The 22,432-nt window shown below is 36.2% G+C and overlaps 1 protein-coding gene across 2 annotated transcripts in view; it reads right to left on the bottom strand.

The window, feature by feature from the left end:
* Nucleotides 1–22,432, bottom strand: part of dacha (dachshund a) — a 182,796-nt gene that overhangs the window by 56,009 nt on the left and 104,355 nt on the right. For both annotated transcript variants that reach the window (XM_051877524.1, XM_051877523.1), the window contains exon 3: nucleotides 5,458–5,589. In XM_051877524.1, the coding sequence (XP_051733484.1) occupies nucleotides 5,458–5,589 (132 nt within the window). The remainder of the gene's footprint in view (nucleotides 1–5,457; nucleotides 5,590–22,432) is intronic.

The raw sequence follows: 22,432 nt of genomic DNA, 5'->3' as shown, positions 1-22,432 counted from the left end.
TAAATACTTGTTTCATTACTGGATGAAACAGTGTTTTTGAACAAATCTTTTGAATGAATGATTCAATAACAAATACATTTTAAACAGTCACTTGTCGCCATCTAGTGGCGTAAGATGTTATTGATACAACCATTATTTGAAGCGCCAAGTTTGTTTAAAAAGGTGGTTTGCTATTGTAGACATCAGTGTTTATATCCTAACTTTAAACGTTTATCACGTTACTTCTGTGATAATTTGAATATTTGTAACACAGAAATAACTACTGTGTGGTTCAAAACCGCTCTCACAAAAACAGATTTGAATGTTCCGGTATGATTTTGTCAAAGGTTTAAAAGATTGTGTCAGATTGTGTCATTTTTATGTCATTGTCATTAATAAAAAAAGATTGTGTGGGTGTTTGAATCGAGAACACAATCTTTTTTCGATTAATCGTGCCGCTCTAGTACTGTATAAAGTTGACAAAATGAACATTCAGCAGTTGGAGTTGGTAGCCTCATAGCGTGGTTATGTTCGTGATCCTGGCTCATGGTCCTTTCCAATTCTGTCCCCCCATTCTCTTTGCTTCCTTTCCACTTTTTACTGTACTATATAAATAAAAGTGAAAAAAGCCAAAAATCTAACTTTCCTTTAAGCCACTTTTCCACTATGTCCAACATTCACATAAACAGCAGGTTTTCAATGGCTAATTAATGTAAATAAATGTGCAATAATTATAATTATAAAATAATCAGATATAATTATTCATAACTTCCCAATTTACAGAATTATACTGTTTAAAGAATAACGTTTAGTGCAAAAATATTGGTAATTCTCATTTCACATTCATCACATGCGATCTAGCCATCAAATGTTTCAATGGACCCAAGCTCAAATCGGATCAGAAAAGTCCACATATGCATATGATCATAACTCCACGCAGCTCCCACAATACTCTCCCATCAAAATGAATGATTTCCAATCTGTAATTTGTTGTTTGTTGGAGAAATGGCGACTTTAGATAATGTTAACTTACAGTTAAATAGTTATTTAAGCTGCGTTTCCACCGCATGAACTTTCCCTAGGAACTAGGGACTTTGGGGTGGTACTCGGTGTGTTTTGACTACAGGAACCAGGGTCTAAATGAAGTTCTGGGTAAATTTGCCCCTCAGAAAGTCCCTGTTCACGAGGTAGTACTTTTCAAAGTTTAGGAACTTTCGGGGGTGGGATTTGGGCGCTGAACATGCTGATTGGTTGAGTTGACGCAGCTTTTTGATTGGTTGACTCCAAGCAGCATTTTATTTCAACCACCATTTTTAAAGTCTGTTGCGGTGCGTGCAGGAAGAGTTGTTTGCTATTCGAATCAATAATGGAGTTTAAAAAATACGACCGATGGACCGACGATGAGGTTCAGGCTTTATTAAGCTTATATGTGGAGGATGAAATCCAGCGGGAACTGGAAAGTCGCGCGCAGTCCTAAGTCATCTTCACGGTATTTTAGACCACGATGGAAACGTAGACCACAACAGGTCTGAAGAGGAAAAAAAGTTCCTGGAAAAAATAGCTCCTGGGACAAATTGTGGCAGGTAATTTCGGTGGAAAAGCAGCTTTAGATATTCAGGTACAAGTCTAAAAAAAAAATTTTTGTTGACTAACTTGTTTTGTTCTTAAATACATGACATTATGGAAGAAAAAATGGCTGCAAATGGTAATTCACCCTGATTTGAAATTCAAAAAGCCATCAGAAAGAGTTAATCTAGCCCTGAAGTGTCAACCTTATCAGATCTGACACCACACAAACAAACGCCTATAGTGCTGGGTCTGTGCTTACTGTGTTTCACGGCCCAGGACTGTTGTTCACTCAGCACGCTGACATCCGCAAACAGGAGTGAAATTTGACTCTGTGTGATTCTCAGCTTCCATTGATGCAGTTCTCTCTATCTCTCTCATCATCAACATTAGCTCTATCGGCAGCCAGAGTACATTAGAGGATGTGTGATTGAGTGCGAGACAGACGTGTTCTCTCCACCCCTGGCACTGGTTCTTCCTCCTCTTTCCTGCTCTCTATTCTCTCGCCATCATCTTTCTGTCACTACACACACTCTGTTTCTCTCCACACGCTGCTGTACGCATGGACCGAATTCAAAGGTGATTTGTATTCACAGTCTCAAGTGCTGATCTACAGTAGGAACAGCTTTTTGGTAAGCCGTAGTTCTGTCATTGATTCCGACTTGATGAGCCACATCCAGGGGCGGACTGGCCATCTGGAGCGCCGGGAGTTCTGGGCCGCTGGACAATGTGGACAGGCCTATTGCTAATATATAAAGAACGAATTATAGTACATTTACGTGTTCCGTTGGCCCAGCCGAATGCTCACATAACTCAAAATGATTAATCTATTTAGCGTGCTCTGGCTTATTGCAGCAGTCTAACAGCGCTCGTCAATGTCAAAATGTTTGAGATGGCCAATCAAATTAAAGAAGGCGGGATTTACTATTGACTCGTGATTGCACATAATTAGATTTTTAATTTACTTAAACTACATTAAAACTCTGTAAACAGTCCTAAAACATTTTGTTGGTTAGTCTGGATAGTCCCACCTACAGCGAAATCTAATTGGTTCAAATCTTAACTGTATATTACAAAGTGTTCTGATTGGCTGTGATTTTTAATGAGGACTGAACGACTTAAACTTGAAACTGGAGAGGAGTGAGAAATGAATATCATCTTTTGAATTTAGTGACTATTATTTACTGTAATGTTTAATATATATATATATATATATATATATATATATATATTGTGGATATGAAAAACATCAGAAGAGTTTATATGGTAAGAATATGTCACACATATTCACACTTATATGTCTGTTTTTTCTCCCTTTTTTGTTTCATGTTTAAACATTTGAATACACAATTTTAAAACCTTTGCAAACTGATATGATGAGTGAATTGCTGGTATTAATATCTCCCTCTACATATTCACACACACGCACTGTGTTTCTGTTCACGTGTGGGTGTGTGTGTAAGCGTTATTGGTCTTGGCAATAACAACGGATGGCATTTGTGTCTGTGCTCGCAGTTGTTGACTGTGATAATAAAGAATGACATTTTACTGTGTGTGTGTGTGTGTGTGTGCAGTGATGGTAACATCACAATCTAAATGCACAGTCAGGTGGGGAACATTAAAGACGTCATTAGCCTCAATAAAGCTCAGCAGAAAAGAGAGGGCTGCGTGGGTAAGAACCCATTACCTCAGGTCACGTGCCTGTGTGTGCGCGCGTGTGTTGAAGTGATTAGATTGTTGAACGCTTCCTAACAGTGCTCTTTATTTTCATATTGTGAATATCTATGGCCTGCGCTGGTAAGTGATTCAAAGCTAGTGAGTCATAAACTGGTCAAAGCTAATGGCTGTGTACCCCTGCACATCAGAAATGTGTTCTGCTGTTGCAATGGATTTGATGTATTCGATTACCAGATGAGGAGCTCAATAGTGATTCTACTGAACTATGGCAGGTGTAATAACTCATAGGCCAAGCATTTGTGAGAACACAGCAAATCTAGACACTAGAATAGTGAAAACTAGCCAAACGTGCATTTGATAAAACTATTATTAAAGTTTTGCTTGTTTTATAATAACATGCAAGTGCATGGGGAATGGGAATTGCAATGAATTTGACAACTCTATGATTCCAATTCAGATTTTTCTTAATAGAATTGTTATAGAATAACAGTCGTTAACAACTATTATCAGTACTTTTTTGAAGAAGAAATATTATTTTAGTTATTTTTATTTTTTTTAAAACAGTCAAATTATCAATCATAAATACTCAATAATAAATCTCACTAATTAATTTATTTCATACAAATTTTGGTTTATATATAATTTTTGTAGACACACTTATGTTTTTGGCTGTGTTTATTCGAAAAGGTGAAATTACTGTTTTCTATATGAAAATATTTGAAAATGTAATTTATTCCTGTGATGCAAAGCTGAATTTTCAGCATCATCACTCCAGTCTTCAGTGTCACATGATCCTTCAGAAATCATTCGAATATGCTGATTTGCTGCTTGAGAAACATTTATTATTATATTTCAATGTTAAAAACAGTTGTGTTGCTTAATATTTTTGTGGAAATAGTGACACATTTTGTTCAGAATTATTTGATTAGATATTAGATATATATTTAGACATATTTTGTAAAATTATGTCTTTACTGTCAGTTTTGATCAATTTAATGCGTTTTTAATGAATAAAAGTTTTATTTTATTAAAAAACAATCTTATAGACCCCAAGGTTTTGAACAGTAGTGTATATAATAAAGTTAACTTACTTTTACTATATATATTTAAGTATTTTTAAGAAATGCTCAAAGATTAGTTAAAATTAGAAAAATGCTCAAAGAAAGTCTGCAGGTGCATTTTGAAATGTTTTAACTAATCTTGTAATGAATGTAATTACAGTTCTTCTTTCTGAGTATGAATTATTATATGCAGTAAAAGACAACATTACTCAAACACTGTAAAAGGTTTTGCCACAAACTCAACTGACTGGCTTCTCTCCTGTATAATTTTGCATGAGTCTCTTCAGATCTTACTGTACATGAATTATGAGCTTCTACAACTTTTAACCTCTTAACTGAACTCCTTTCCACAAATTGATCATAGAAATAAAACAGTATAAATGAAAATGAATAACAGTTTTCTCTTATTCTCTCAATATTTAAAGACCATATTTTTCCTCAAGCATGACATTTGTCAGACGCTATAAGCTCTGTTGCGCAACGGATCCTCTGACATGGTCTTGTCAGTCATCTCGCCTTACTCTCGTCATGTGATCAGTGAACTCTGATTCCTGCTGCACTACGTACGACTCTGCAGCTTGTGTTGGATGAGCTGGATGGAACTGAATCCAACTGACCATTATCTAACTGAATTAAATGTTTTTTATTTCTATAAAAAGCAAAACGATAGTGGACGCGTAATGTAAACGTAGTGGTGGAATATTCTGTCCTAATTTCACCCTCACACTGCGTCATGGCAATATCACGAAACAGTTTTTCACCTCGACAAGAAATCTCGTCACATTTTAATCTTGTGTATATATATATATATACATATGTGTGTGTGTGTGTGTGTGTGACTTATGAGGACACAAATTTGAATAATGATGGTATTACAATGGTATTATGACATAAACGTGTTTTATGAGGACATTTCATGAGTCCGCATTTAAAATAGCTTTAAAAATATACTAAATGTTTTATCAAAAATGTAAAAATGCAGACAGTTTTCTGTGATGGGTAGGTTTAGGAGTAGGGGTAGTGTGGGGGATAGAATGTACAGTTTGTACAGTATAAAAACCATTACGTCTATGGAATGTCCTCAGTAGGATAGCGAAAGAAACCTGTGTGTGTGTGTGTGTGTGTGTGTGTATGTGTGTGTGTCTGTGTCTGTGTGTGTACGTGTGCTTCTGACCTGCACTGGAGTTCAGCTCCTCGTTCTCTGACTCTGTACCGTTCTGGCTTCCTGCTCCGTGAATGTTGTTCATGGCCATCAGTTTCATTTTCTGGAGTTTCATTGCTTCAGCCATGGCTGCTGCTGTCAATCCTGTGGAGAACACAAAGACACAAAGACACACACACAGAGGTAAGTGTACCTGGTAACATACTTTACACCTGGTACTAACATCCGTCTCGGGAGATCCGATCTCAAATAAACAGCCGACACAAATCACTGTTCACCTGGTATTTACATGCGTCTCAAATGCATCTCGTGATCAGATTTCATGAAGGAGAAGCTCTCTGATGTGCTTCTTCTGTGTGTTAATAAATGTTACTAAAGCACATAAGTTGGGAACCCATCCATACTGAAAATCCGTAGTTTTGCACATCCCTAATCAGTACTGGTCGTGACTGCCGCCCACCGGCAGAATGTGGCCCTCTGGAAGAGGAGGGAGGGATCTACTCCCAGAAGGCCTTCTGCTCGTGGTCCTGTGCTAGTGTGAGAGAGTGTGTGTGTCCCACGAGGATTTCCCAGTGTTACTCACTGTCTCACACACACTTCCAGAACTGTACCCTCCGCTCATCAAGGGCTCCTCAGCCCTGGAAGCCATCATCACTCAGCCCAATTAGGCCCCTAATTAATTCAATTAAACAACGGAGGGACACATTAAGTAATTCATTAAGTGACGACGCGATGCCTTCTCGCACTCCGCTCTCGAAATTTCCCCACAAATCAGGTTGGGAGGAAGTGATGGCCCACGTCCTGTGTCTTTTTCCCCAGGTTCAGACAATGGATGTCACCTTGATCTAATTCATTAAAAATTTAGCCTCCAACGGAATACGTGAACTAGCGCAGAAAAGAAGGCCGGAGAAAATTCCTTTATCCTCTGTTTCACATGTTCGGCATGGATTTGGAAGCACAGGGCACTTCTGCTCCCCAGAGGGCCGTGAGCTCCCCTGATGAGCTCTTACGGGTGAAAATTAACAACGACACGACTGGTTTTTGCTTTCTGCGACAGCCGGCAAGCTAAATAAACTGGCAAATTATTCATACTTCGAAAAATACAAGTTGTGGATATGCTGAACTTGGGGGTAGTTGGGGAGATAAATGAATCTACTTCTTGGCTTGTATTTAAACAAAAAGGCAAGCATCTGAGTATTTTTATGCAGTCAGCCATGCCAACAGTAAAGTAAAATAATAATAATAATAATAATAATAATAATTGATTCAACTTTTATGAATTCCTTTTTGTTGCCTACTTTAAGTGACAGCTGTGTGGATTTAAACAATTGTCAGTACATTTTTTTAAGAAAAATATTAATTAATTATTATTAGATTTTATTTAATAAATAAATAAATAATCTATAACAAATATAAACAATATAATAGCTAATATACTATCACTTTTGATCAAGTTGCTGAAGTTAATTTATTTAAAAAAATATCTTACAAACCCCAAACTTTTAAAAGGTAGTGTATATAATCATTTTTTTTAAATATTTTAATTAAGAAACAAAGTGTGTGTGTACAGTTTTTTAAACAGTTAAATATTTAACAGCTATAATATTAGCAATATTTTTATTGATAGTTATAATATTTATATTTTAATATTAATATTATTATATAATGTATAATTATTATAATACATTATAATTTATATAATGATAAACAGTAATATAATTATAAACTATTTTATAATATAATATTATAAATTATTATGGGTAACTTTTAACATGATAAAATTACACAAAACATAATGAATGTTTAGAAGTTTTAGAATGACAGTATTCTAAATATTTTATTATGGCACAGATTAAAGATGAATAAAGCAAACAACGGTTTTAATGCTTAGGGTACGTTTACCTGACAACAGTGTACTAAAAACAGAGAAGTTCTTCCTTCGAGTTTTTTTGCGTACAGATGACAACGTTGTCAAAACGATCTCCGTTCACACAGATCATTGAAAACGATTAAAAACGCTGTATTATTCATGCCAGGCCAGTAGTTGGCGATGTCACTTTGTAAAGAAACACTACGTGCCTGATGTCACTGTTTTCACAATTTCACATTTCCGTAGTTTACACAGACGATAACGATATCGTTTTCAAAATCTTGCACTTTGAAACCCATTTTCAAAAGTTTGCATTTTCAGGCCCACAAAACGCAGTTGTCGTGTTAAAAGAATGGCCAAAACGCAGAAAAAGTTTTCCGTTTTTAGTTGAAAGCGGTGTGGTGTAAACAGCTCTTTAGTTGTAACATTTTGTAGAAGAGCCCCTCAGAGTTTTTTTCTGTGCTGAAGTAGTGGAGAGGCATCATATCATTTCCTGTGAGGTCCAAATAAATCATGCAAACTAAACACGCACGTTTCTACAGAATACAAAGAGTAGAAAAATAAAGAAAGGGGGAAAAAGCACTCACAATTGGTGCATTGTCTTAGCACACACATTATAAGACCCCCTCCCGCCTCCCGATACTATGTCAAGGAGAAGCCCTGAGATCAAACGGCGTATGTAACAGTAATTGATGTTTGAGGAAAGTCGCGACCCGCGGAAATGGGAGCCGGCGGATGAAAGGCGAGTGCCGTTTTGCAGGGGTGGACAAACAGATTGCTTATTGTTTGCCTTTCATATGGCCCTTCAGATCTACAAGTCTCTCTGCTTCAAACTCCTGCTTTGAACACTCAAGGTATCACCCCCCTGCCGCATGAATGGAGGGCGCTCGGGCACGTCCTGAGGAGAGGAGAACACATCTATCCTCCTTTCCTCGCCCAATACTCCCTCGTTCTCAAGATCTGACAGGTCCATCTCAGTCGCTAATGGTTCACCTGGTTTGGAAGTGAGGAGGTGAGCCGACGGGGTGGACGGGGGCTTTTGTAGTCTTGAGGGGGGTCAGGTACGGGCCAGTCCTGGATTCCTCTGCGATGACGTGCCTGAATTGGCCCTTTTTCATACCTAGACAACAATGTCCCATTTAATTAAAGAGTGGTATGAGAAAAGGTAGATTCCAAAGCAAAGGAAAAATTGATCCAAAGGAGCTTCTTTTGATCTCAGAGTCAGTGAGCGTTACATCAATGGATTCTTTTCAGCATTCAGAGGCTCTCTGTTTCACTGCGTTTAACTTTCCTGTCTTTACCACGGTAATGAAACCTTAAAGACCCAAGTAAAAGACATGGAGGCACAAGCACCTGAGATTGCGGCCTTGGATTCTGTTACAGGTCAGCAAATATCGGGCATGTCGATGTACCTTATTTTTGGTTCATTCATAGGCTGAAATGGCTTCAGATGAGAAATATACAATGGTTTGCAGCTCAGATTCGAATGCCTTTTTGGTTTTAAAAAATTTTTATAAAATGTTTTTAAAAACAGGTCCAATTTTGTAAACTAAAATTCATTTCTTCTGCTAGAAGATATAGTTTAATAGTAGTTAATGGGTGTGTAGGCTTTGCAGTGACAAAAGCCAGGACTGAAACTATCCATATAGTGTCAGCAGGCCTTTCTGAGTGAAGGATTTCAGTCAATATAATGGTGATGTTGAAGAAAAATTCAAGAACTTTTCACAAATAGTTTGCTTGTTAAAGGCAGAATTCATTTCAAATGGCACACTCTAAAAAATTCTGGGTTGTTTCAACCCAAATTTGGGTCAAATATGGAAAAACCCAACCGAAAATTTGGTCACACTTTAGATTAGGGTCCAATTCTCACCTTTAACTAATTATTAACTATGACTTTTGCCTTAATGAAATCCTAATTATTGCTTATTAATAGTTAGTTGTTAAGTTTAGGTATTGGGTAAGATTATGGGATGTAGAATATGGTGGTCATGCATAATAAGGCATTAATATGTGCTTTATAAGTAGTAATAAACAGCCAATATCATAGTAATATGCATGCTAATAAGCAAGTTCATAGTGAGAATTGGACCCTAAACTAAAGTGATACCAAAAATGTAATAAAAACTTAACCCAACTGTTGTGTTTGTTCATTTTTGACCCAAATTTGAATTGAAACAACCCAGCATTTTTTAGAGTGCACAATAATAGAATGTGAAACTAATGTACATTTGGGTTGTTACACTTAAATAAAATAAAACAAAATTTAACAAACTGCTTGTTAAAGATTTGTAACAAAACTATTGTGCAAATGTACATTGGAGCTACATATATTAAATAAATATTATTATTTATTATTATCCCAAGAAATATTTATTCCAGTACTTACTTCCCCAACCAAACATGCTTATACAACCCAATTCCACTTGATCCTCACATACGAAGTGCTCCTGTGATTGTATGTCTACGAACATACAAAGGAGAATAGAGCAAAAAAAAAAAGAATAGCAGGAAGAGATAGAAATAGAGACCAAACAACACACACAACACAGATTGCCTGTGAGAACAAGCCCAGAGAGATCATGTTTTCCACAAAGAGGGTCAGTCGAGCACTCCCCAGCTCCATGCAACCGGACGCATTATTGCATTTTGCATTTCTCCTTTTCAGACGAAACATGGATAAAAAAAGAAAGGAACAGTGTCTTTTCTTTGCTTTGACAGAGCGTCTCGGGAAAAAGTATCAGATTTGTGCACAAGAAGGGGGGAAAAAAAAAACAGGCAGAGCATCTCCTTTGATTCACTGAAGAGTAAATATTACTGTCCGATTTCACGTTGAACAGTAAACCGAGAAAGGACAAAAAGGTAGAAGAAGGGAGGGCAGAGAGATGGGGGCGGTATACTGTATTTAATTCACCTTTGGAATTTCCGAACGGCGGAACAAGGGATGAGATGAACGCCTGACAAAGGCATATGGCCGGCGGGCGAAACCGGACTCTGGTGCTTTTCATCGCTCAACAGTGAGAAAGAGAGAGAGAAATGGGGCGCGATGGAAGTTGTAAATAAAAGCCCAAATGAATGCTGAGATTTCCGCCTCATGACCCCACTGTTTGTGTGTAACCCACTGGAGGACTGAGACAACTAAATCTAGGTTGTGTGTTAGTTTCCACCAACCAGAGTTTACTGTTTTTGTTGGATCCAAACGGCTCAAATGAATCTAAACTATTGAAAGACTGACAGTTTCGAATCATTTCAAAGGAAAGATTCTTAGAAACAAATCAAGTCTTTACAAAACAATGGTCTGAATTCGAAATACTAGACATAAATGACTTTTGACATTCTATTAACAATTTGTGAACATCAGAATTTTTGCGCCAATGTGAATCAAAAGAGTGAACCACTAGCGTTTTTGTTGGATATGAACAGCTCAAATGAAGCTAAACTATTAATTAATATTAATTAAATCAGTTTAGAGTCATTTCAAAGAAAAAGCTAAGATTCTGAGAAACAAACGAGTCTTAAAGGGTTAGTTCACCCAAAAATGAAAATAATGTCATTTATTACTCACCCTCATGTTGTTTCACACCCGTAAGACCTTTGTTAATCTTTGGAACGCAAATTGAGATATTTTTGTTGAAATCCAATGGCTCAGTGAGGCCTCCATAGCCAGCAATGACACTTCCTCTCCCAAGATCCATTAATGTACTAAAAACATATTTAAATCAGTTCATGTGAGTACAGTGGTTCAATATTAATATTATAAAGCGACGAGAATATTTTTTGTGCGCCAAAAAAACAAAATAACGACTTATATAGTATATGGCCGATTTCAAATCACTGCTTCATGAAGCTTCGGAGCGTTATGAATCAGCGTGTCGAATCAGCGGTTTGGAGCGCCAAAGTCACACGATTTTAGCAGTTTGGCGGTTTGACACGTGATCCAAATCATGATTCGACACAAAAGATTCATAACGCTCCGAAGCTTAATGAAGCAGTGTTTTGAAGTCGGCCATCACTATGTAAGTCGTTATTTTGTTTTTTTGGCGCACCAAAAATATTCTCGTCACTTTATAATATTAATATTGAACCACTGTACTCACATGAACTGATTTAAATATGTTTTTAGTACATTAACGGATCTTGAGAGAGGAAGTGTCATTGCTGGCTATGCAGGCCTCACTAAGCCATTGGATTTCAACAAAAATATCTTAATTTGCGTTCCGAAGATTAACAAAGGTCTTACGGGTGTGAAACAACATGAAGGTGAGTAATAAATTACATTATTTTCATTTTTGGGTGAAATAACCCTTTAATATAACGATGGTCTCATCTGGATATGAAAGTGCCAGAAGGTGCATCTAAATCTATATTAATATTGTTTAAAAAATACTGTATTGTTTGTTTAAAATGAACCCAAAGTATGTTGGAAATGAACACTTATTAGTATGTTTAATAAATTAACGTAATAATAAGTTTAATGAATAATAAACAATAAACATTTCTTAAATTGCTTATTAATAAATGTTCACCTTTTGATTATTATTGTTGCATCTAGTAATTATGTGTCTGATTTTTAATTTCCAACCTATTTTGGGTTCATTTTCAGCCAGCCATATATACATTTTTAAACAATAGTTGGGTTAAATAAAACTGCCCAGCACTTTGGGCAAACATTTAACCCAACCAGTGGGTTAAAACAATCCAATCGCTGGGTTTGTCCATTTTCAACCCAGCTTGGGTTGTTTTTAACCCAGCATTTTTTAGAGTGTATGGTTTGAGAATCTATTTTTAACAAACACCAGACATAAATGACATGAGTCAAGTCCGTATTCCCTTACAAATAACGACAGTGACCAAAGTAATATCAAAGATGGCGACGTCCATAAAACTGAAAAGCTTCACATTTGACACGAAAAGAGTCCAATCAAGCCACGAGTTAATTCGTCAGATCTTCATTACCCGGCAGCAGCTTTATATCTGGGTGAAGAGTGGAGCATTTGAGTCGAATGTAGAACACAAATCTGAGGGGAGCAGCCCTGTGTGTGAACGTAACTGGACTCAAACACAGGACTGCAACAGTATTCAGTTGCTGTGTGAATGTGGCCTTAGTAAAACACTAGTGCTGGCACTGACTCGACCAGTGTTGTCTGATTTGCAAACAAATGACTCTTGAGGTGATTCTTTAAATGAACAAAGCCCATGATTTATTGATTTGTATTGGTCTCAATCGTTCACGATATACAACAAACAAGTTTATTTCGAGCTTTATAACTTGTGCTTGTTCTTGTTTATTGACTAGTGAACAGGTCTGCCTGGGGTCGAGGGGTCTCCCTGATCCTGAGTCAGCTCTAGTGGGCCGAAACACTCTGTCTGTGAGCCCAATATGAGCAAGACTGTAATTACTTTTAATGAAGGCAGATGCTGATGTGGAGTTCTGCCATTATTGGAGCAGAGAAAAGATGATACACACACAGCGTGGGAATGAGGGCATTGATGGCCATACCCAAAGGACGGGCAGAGGATTGTTGTGGACAAAAGAAAAGGAAGAACAGAAAGAGAGATTTAATGTAACACCATGGAACCGACCAATGACGCATCACAACAGCTTGAAGCTGTCTACACTGAAGAATCGAAGAAACACTTCATCAAAAACGGTCGTCGAAACAGATAAATCAACTGTAAATGTAAAATCAAACTTTACATCACTTTATTTTCTAAGGAAATTTTAATAGCATTTTACTTTACTTTTAGGCTCAAATCATATTTTCAACTGCTATGATTTGGGATGCACTTCTAATCTAATATGCGAATTGGGACACAGATGTGCTTTAGATGTGACATGAAATACAGGACAGAGATGTCTAATTTAATCTTTGTGGGTATCTGTAAAACTCACATTACGTCATAGACATTACAAATCATAGACATTACGAGAAGACTTAATATAACGATGTGTTTTACATTTTAATTTGACCTCTGGATGCTCAGAGGAATACAGTCCAAGACACAAGGAGACTTTTTTTTCTGTTCGGCATAAAAGTGCCGACAAAACAGACAAATTGGGCCATAACATTAGCCTCAGCACTCCTCATTTCCTCTATATTACATTTAAAAACATTAATATAATCCCTCCTCGTAATTTCTGAGGCAATTAAAGGTAAAAGCGGACCAATTTACCACCCGCTATATACCAACCCGGTTTAATGTCTAATAACAGTGCCTTTAATTGTAGTATTGTGTGTTTTTTTGGCATTAATAGATGCTGAGGTCCTAGTGGCCACTAGACACAGGTGTTAATTATACAGTAAGGCAGTGGCAGCTTGCAGTTTTATATTGCATCAAGGTAAAATTACAGCACATTATTCTCCTATCAAACAGAAATAAGCTGTTAATTAACTCCCTGCTGTAGTAATCGCTTCTTTATTTATTTATTTATTTGTTTATATTATTTGTGCAAAGCCCGCATCTAGTTTCCAGTTCAGAGAGTTAAAAGTTACGGACCTAAAAGTTACTCACTAAATGCACTAATATAGTGGCCTAGAGGTCACATTTTATACTGATCTGATATCAGTTTTGCAATGTTTCATATATAATTTACAGCATTCATGCAGCTGATCTCAGATCAGCATTTAAGGAGGCTTCTACGTGGAGATTTATTAGTGTGTACACACCTAGGAGACCAAATCTGAAGTGTATTCTTATTTTGCTAAGATTTGTTCCAGATCATCATCATCATGATACTGAAACAATATTTCTAATCAGACAAATTTAGTCTTGACCATATATCTAACCCTAATCATTCAATCATGAGAATGTAGTACAAGCCTTGAAACATTTGGTTTAAACATCTTAATCATTATTTTCAAAACCGTTTTCAAAAGCATTTTTTTTTTTGTAACACCATTTGTTTATTTATTTATTTATTTATTTTTTTTAAAATAATAAAATATTATGCCAAACTGCTAAATAAGTTTACTTATTACTAAATGAGTTAGTTATTTAAATGCACAACCCAACTGTTTCCTGCATGGTTATTCCCTAGCTGACAGTGGAGTTGAAATACAAAAGTTATTTTAAAAATTAAATATATTTCAAAACACCTTTCTTTTCTTTTTGAAAAAAATAAAAATAAAATAAATAATCCAAAAATATTATGTATAATAGTTTTTTTAAATAATAATTTAATGAAACGTTTTTCTTTTTCATGAGCCTGGGACTATAGGTGTTTTGATGAAAAAAAAAAAAATATTAAAAAAATATCTTGATACATTTGAAAAATGTCCATCATACAAAGTATAGTCTAAGTGACTGTACAGTTTTCAGTGTTTGGGTCTGAAAGAAAGAAAGAAAGAAAGAAAGAAAGAAAGAAAGAAAGAAAGAAAGACAGATGAAAGAAAGAAAAAAGAAAGAAAGAAAGAAAGAAATAGACAGACAGACGAAAGAAAAAGAAAGAAAGAGACAGACAGATGAAAGAAAGAAAGAAAGAAAGAAAGAGACAGACAGATGAAAGAAAGAAAGAAAGAAATAGACAGACGAAAGAAAGAAAGAAACAGACAGATGAAAGAGACAGACAGACAAAGAAAGAGACAGACAGATAAAAGAAAGAAAGAAAGAGACAGACAGACAGATAAAAGAAAGAAAGAAAGAAAGAAGAAGAGACAGACAGACAGATAAAAGAAAGAAAGAAAGAAAGAAATAGACAGACGAAAGAAAGAAAGAAAAAGAAAGAAAGAAAGAAAGAGACAGACAGATAAAAGAAAGAAAGAAAGAGACAGACAGATAAAAGAAAGAAAGAAAGAGACAGACATAAAAGAAAGAAAGAAAGAGACAGACAGATAAAAGAAAGAAAGAAAGAAAGAAAGAAAGAAAGAAAGAAAGAAAGAAAGAAAACTAACCCAAATACACACCAGCACTCAGTAAAACACTAATGCGTGCATGTATTAGTCTGGCAGTTGTGGCTTAATGGTTAGAGAGTCAGGCTTGTAACCGAAGGTCGTAGGTTCGAGTCTCAGTACCGGCAGGAAATGTATGTGGGGGAGTGAATGACCAGTGCTCTCTTCCACTCTCATTACCTACAGCCTTGAGCAAGGCACCTAACCCCCAATCACTCCTTGGATGCTGCAGCAAAAATATATAATAATAATAATAATAAAATTATATATATATCTCTATATATAGAGAGAGAGAGAGAGAGAGAGTCAAACCAAAATTTATTCAGACACCTTGAATATTTCATTCATTAATACAGTTTATTCACTATAGTTTAAAAATGCTAATAATATATGACAAGATCTCAGAGTTAAACTGTTTTAGAAAAAAATTATCTTAATTATGTCAGATAACACTTAAGCAAAACATGGTCAGGTCAAAGTGTCTGAATAATTTTTACTTCCAAATTTTTATCAATTTTACTGGTAGTCCACTGTATGAAGAATTTTTGGGAATAACAGACTCTCTATCCGGTAAGAAATACAAAATCTTTCCACCAGGTTGTGTTTTATGTACTCTAGGGAAGAAACACGTGTGAATGTGGAGTGTGTGTGGAGTGTGTGGAGTGTGTGGAGTGGGCAGTGCCGACTGCAGCAGGATTGTGAAGCGCTGAGGATGAGCTCTGTGATTGGCCCGTGGGCGTCATGATCTGTACGTGTCATCAACAGTCGCCCTGCAGGAGCGAGGGGTGGTGGGTGGCAGAGGCAGCGTAGATTAATAACCTTGTGTCCTGCAGTCAGACTGCCTATGGAGAGAAAAGTGTGCTCACAATGATCAGGATGTTAAAATCTCACAACCGAATGCAGTGTGTGGATTTATCTGTATGTGCACACCTTTGCTCATCCCTTTATGTATTTCTATCAATGGTGTATATTAATGTTCGCATACACACACATTCGCGGAATCGCACACCCATATACACACATACTGCAATCAGCAGTGATTTCGAGGCATCCCTTTAACCCCAGGAACTCGTTAATGTTTCATGGAAAGAGCCACTAGAGTCTTCACTGGCCGACTCAGAATCTCACGACTTAGCAGAAATAAATGGGCCAAGTGTTCAAAGAGTAACAAGGCACTGCTCACTGGGCAGAAAGTGAGTGGAGAGCACTTTTCCTACCTCCTCTTTCTCTCTTGCACTGTGTCTTTGGCTCACATACTCCTCTATATTGGTCTCTACACACATTCTTTTCTTACTATCATCCATCCCCTCTGTCCAAACACCCCAAAGTGTTCTCAGAATATGGCTTTTAATTGTCTGAAACATGCATGCAATTAAATCCTGTCATCATTTATTCGCTTACACATTGTTCCAAACTTGTATGCCTTTCTTTCTTCCGTAGAACATAAAAGGAGATGTTTTGCAGAATGTCCAAGCTGCTCTTTTCAATATAATGAAAGTAAATGTGAAACGAGACCGTCGAGCTCCCAAAATGCCACAAAAACACCATAAAAGTTGTCCATGCAAGTCTGTGCACTTTATTGCAAGCCCTCTAAAGTCATATGATAGCTTCGTGTGAAGAACAGTCCAAAAATCAAGTCATTATTTGCTAAAATCCACACATGGATGGAAAACACCATTAGTTATTTGGATTCTGGAGTATAATTTATGGCAGGATTAATATTATTAACTCTAAGTATATTAAAAAAAAAACAAAAAAGTGTCAATTAAAATAAAGCTGAAATAAAAATAAAACATGAATATGAGATATAAAAAAAACTAAACAAATAAGAAATAAAATAAGTTGTAAAACTAAAATTACTAAATGGAAATAATAAAACTAAAACTTAAACTGAATTAAAAATAAATTAAACTAATAAAAAAAACTAATAAAAATGACACAAAATTACCAATTTTTAAATTTTAACAAAATGTACAAAATTTAAAAATTTGCTTTTTGTCATTTTTATGCTTTTATTGTATGGACATTACGCAAAATAGTTCCTTTTTTGTTCCATGGGGGAAGATGGAGATTTCAAAACTGCTTCATGAAGCTTTACGAATCTTTTGTTTTGAATCAGTGGTTCAGAGCACCAAAGTCACATGATTTCAGTAAACGAGGCTTTGTTACGTGATAAGTGTTTCGGAATTTCAATGGTTCACCACTGGAGGGCGTGACTTCGGCAGTTTGATACACGTTTCGAACCACTGATTCGAAACAAAAGATTTGTAAAGCTTTTAAGCTAAATCGCCCATCACTAGATATTGTCATAAAGTTGTTATTTTGTTTTTTTGGTGCAAAAAAAATATTTTCGTCGCTTCATAACATTAAGGTCGAACCACTGTAGTCACATGAACTGTTTTAAATACATCTTTAGTAGCTTTCTGGGCATTGAAAGTGTTAATTATCTTGCTGGCAATGCAGGCCTCACTGAGCCATCGGATTTTATCAAAAATATCTTTATTTGTGTTCTGAAGATGAACGAAGGTCTTACGGGTGTGGAACGACATGAGGGTGAGTAATTAATGACTAATAAATTTTTAATTTTTGGGTGAACTAACCCTTTAACAGGGTCCATTTTTGCCTCCAAATGCATAATTCTTTACCTCAGCATGCAGCTGCTAAACAAACCAAGTGTTAATAAGTAAAAAAAATTAGTTAAAGTCAATGTAAATATTAATTATAGGTATAAAAGCTGCAATTTGTGACTCCATTTGAGCAGTACCATACTCTACACGTTTGACCTCACATTAACTGTGGTTGTGTGATCTGTGCAGAGCATTTGATAAGGATACGATAAAACTCCACAGGAAAAAAAAATAATATCAAGGTCCACCTTTCACAACTGACTGCCCAGACTGTTTCTGAGAAACAGCACTTCGCCTTATATTAATATTAATAATGATGATCAAAGTTCACATGAACCATCCTGCTCCTGTTCAAACAAACCGGTTTAGTGCAGTCTGGAGGTGTGGTAATGTAAACTATGGTTATGTTTATTAGTTCATAAAACCTGATAAATTCATTTATTACTTTCACTCTTCAAATGTCTATTTCTTCATGGGATGCATTGTACGGATGTGGATGCAGAAAAAAGCCCCGCAAGCGCATACAGCGGTGTACAGTGTAAAACCTTGTTTAAATGTGTAGAAGGAACGGATTGTGTTGATTAGTGTGAAACTGAGCTGCTGTAAACCCTCGGGCATCATACCTGAAAACATCCTCACAAACATCTTCGGACAGCAATATAAGCATGTCTTTCTCCTCCCCGATATGAGTGTATGTGTGTAGGTGTGTGTGCACGCTCTTCAAACTGTTGTTGATCTAGATTAGTTGAGATGCAGCCGCAGGCATCAAACAAAGCAAAAGAGAGAGAAAACAAAATAGGTGTTATCATTTTGCTTTAGGAGGACATTTGAGGTGGAATTTCATTAAAGGGGTCATGACATGAGAAATCAAATTTGCCTTGATCTACCTTGATAAGAGGTCTTTGTACCATTAAAACATCCTGCAAGTTTCAGAGCTTAAAACGTCCTCCTCATTATAAACAAAGCCTTACTTAATCAAGCTCCAAAACAGCTCGTTTGGATGTTGTGGGATTTGTGATATCACACAGGCAAATACATTTGCATATGACTGCCTCCAAAGCAAGACCAACGAATAGTTATACATCATTGCAAAATAGGCCCCGTCCCACTAAGCGTTGTTGCGTTGCGTCAAAAGCAAATAGAACCCATTATAATCACTGATCGCTGTCTACACTTGGATGGATACAGTATACAGTATATTTGTTCCCTCGATTTGCTAAATTGTGTACAAGTTTACTAATTAATTGCCTCGATTTGCTAAATCGTACGCACGATTTACTATTTTGTTCCCTCGATTTGCTAAATCATGTGCACGATTTACTATTTCATTCCCTCGATTTATATATAGTGTGCACAATTTACTGTTTCTTTCCCTCGATTTGCTAAATCGTGCACAAGTTTACTAATTAATTCCCTTGATTTGCTAAATCGTGCGCCTGATTTACTATTTCGTTCCCTCGATTTATAAATCGTGCGCATGATTTAGCAAATCGAACACATAATGCATAGAATAACTGCAAAGAGTATAGTGCGTCATTTGGGACTTCTATGTAGCTGTTAGGTGGTGTTGAGTCAAAAGATCTTAGATGTGACTCACTGTAAACCTAAGAGGTTTTCTTTTCATCTGGCAGGTGAAAAATCTTAAAGGGGCTCTATGTAGGAATGACACCCAGTGGTCGAAATAGGTACTGCAGTCCAAATTTAAAATATTGTTTGCCCCGTCCCCTCGTTCAAAGACGCGGGTGGCCAGCTTGAGGACACGCAACAAGAGTGAGCGCAATTGACAATAAAAGCTTATACACTGTAAGAGAAGACTTACACACTGTAAGCTGATGAGTTGATTTATCTGTGTTTTAATATGCTGTCGTTCATAGATTTTTAGATGGATGCAGAGGCTTTTTAGGTCAGGTAGAATCTGCGATTCTCTGGCCCAGTTTGTTTGCTGGTTTCCATGGCTGCAATACGTGGTGTTTTCCGCCAATTGGCAACCTGTGATGTTGAAATACTATTGGATAAACTGGCAGCACGCGGTTTCGCACAGACCAAAACAAAGACAGTCATTCCGACGCGGAACGCACATTTCAAAGTAGAATATCTGGCTGTAGCATTGTTTTTCTGAGAAACAAGTAGGTGAACTTAACATGTTTCCTAAATATCTGCAAACATATTGGGGTATTTTTATGCTTTATTAAAGTAAAAATCTTACATATAGCCCCTTTAAGTTCACTTTGAATAGTAATTGCAAACCTCTCCTCCACAAGCAACATGATTTGAGGTATCATTCATGTGGAAGCGATGGAATATGTAGCATAAATTTAGTTAGAGAAAACTATTTGTATCAGTTTTGTTTTTAACCCTTATGCTATATGCTAAAAACAAAACATGCTATGCTAAACGCAAAAAGGCTTTCAAAGCAAACTGTATTTGTACTAACTTTTAGGCTAACTTAGTGCAGAGTAGACAAATAAATATGCAACTCCTATGTCTTTACTACAGTGCTTGTTTGCTTAACATCCCAAATTTGGTGCTAGCGCTAATGGCTTAGCCTCGTTAACATGGTTAATTGCAGAGGCGCAGAGGTATGACCTCCCTCACATTTCAAAGGAAGACTGAACCAGGGTCGTTAAAGACAGACCACCCAATTCTCTCTTCAGACCCACAGGCGTTTATTTTCCCGCAAGACAGCAAACCTAGAGAGTCCAGGCTTCAACAAACAACGGTTTACCTTGACTAGCATGTGTTAAGTGTTCTACAAAACCTTTAACCTCTTTTTAACTGTTGCCCCGTGGTGAAGTAGAGTCAATCACTTCTCCCACACTTCTCTCTCTCTCTCTGTAGTCAAGGCTTTTTGATGGCCTAATCAAGAAAGCTACACTTTTTTATATAAATACGTATTAGCGAAGGGAATTACATCAAGATTACAACTGAACTCTGAATGTCGTTTTGATGCATTTGCCGTTCCTTGAGCATCTATTGTTCATGGAAATGCATGAGAGGCTGTATTGATTATAATCAATAATTTCCTGTAGCAGAAGTGTGAGGTTTGGATTAAAAACAAAAGATAAGGCAAACTTCAGTGTTTCCTGGTGTTTTCTCTTTCTGAATAAGAAAATAACATCACTGAAAAAATGCTAGTAACTTTCACAAACAATTACAAAGAAAACGCAAGTAAGACATTGAATTAAATGCGAATTGTTTTAAGTATAAAGACTGAAATTGTATTTTCTTGCAAAACAACAAACGTCATATTTTTCAGAAAAAACCCAAGTGATCTTACATTCAATGTCTGTCTTTCAGAAGAGGTAAGGAAGGCTGAGCCTTCTCAAAAATATTCTACTACATTACTAAAGTGATGAAAAACTAAAAATATTACAATTTTAATTATATTATTACTAGCTTGAATTTACCTAATAATGTGCATAACTCTGATGTGTATATTGTGTTTAAAAATGAGTAAAGATGTAAGATATTAAAGTTAAAAATTAAGTCTCTTAAACCATAAAAGAACAATGTTTTTTTTTTCCTCTAAGACTGGGTAGTTCCTGTTTAACTACAGTACAAAAAAGGAAACAATAGAGTAACCATCTTCAAGAAGTGTGAAGCAGAGAAAGAGAAAGTGGGGGGTTTCGAGTCTGTCCAAATGAGTTTAATATGATTGATGAGATCTCCTTCCCGCTCTTTCTCTCTCCATCTGAGAACGCTCACTTCTGTCATGAGCTGGTACTGGAGCAGCCCTCCCACTGAAGGCAAGGTGCATCCAAGAGCCGAAACAATAGTGACAGGCGGGCCGGCCGGGGGTTTGCTCGTAGGATTAGCTCCAATAGCCATAATAAATGAAACAAGAGGACCCAAATGAAAACAGTTGGGCGCTGACTGGCGGAGGGGCTGATGGGAAGTGGCAGCTCTGCCGGCCCCCGGGCGCCGAATTAGTTTTGCCACTCGATAATTTGACTGATCCACTCCAGTGGCCGGAGAAAGCCAGAGAAAAAGGGAGTGAGAGAGACAGAAAGAGGGATAAGTAGGGAAGGTGAAAGGAAAAGGCTGATACAGTAGTTCACTGCACCTGTTGAACTGCCTTAACTATCTTTCTCAAACACTTACAAGCATTTACTGTCTCTTGTACGACTGTTTCTGTCTAAAATTAGATTAGAGAATTGTTTAAAAAAAATAAATAAAAATCAGCTAATATAGTGTAAAAAATGTTAATAATAATTAACAATACTAATAATAATAACAACAGTAATAGTAATAAAACAACCAATTGATATCAAAATTAATTATAAAAATATATGTATTGTCTTTATATCACACACATTTTAACCAGTGTTATTTTAGTACTACTTATATACTATTATAGTATTTATTAATATTTTGAATTTGTTTTTATGTATTTTTTTAGTTTTAGGCATTTCTATTAGTTTTATTCATTTTTATTAGTATTTTATGTAGCTTTATTTTTCAGTTTAGTTTTAGTACTTCAAAAACATAAAATTTATTTCAGTTTGTTTATTTCAGTAGTTCATTTTCATTTAGGTTTTTTTTTTTAAAGTTTAAGTTTAATCTAATATTTATATTTTATTTCAGTTTCATTCATTTTTTTAGTT

The sequence above is a fragment of the Ctenopharyngodon idella genome, chromosome 21 (genome assembly GCF_019924925.1).
Source record: "Ctenopharyngodon idella isolate HZGC_01 chromosome 21, HZGC01, whole genome shotgun sequence".
NCBI classification, from domain to species: domain Eukaryota; kingdom Metazoa; phylum Chordata; class Actinopteri; order Cypriniformes; family Xenocyprididae; genus Ctenopharyngodon; species Ctenopharyngodon idella.
Note: the sequence above shows the minus strand (reverse complement) of the source record. Positions and strands in the feature narration are given on the sequence as shown.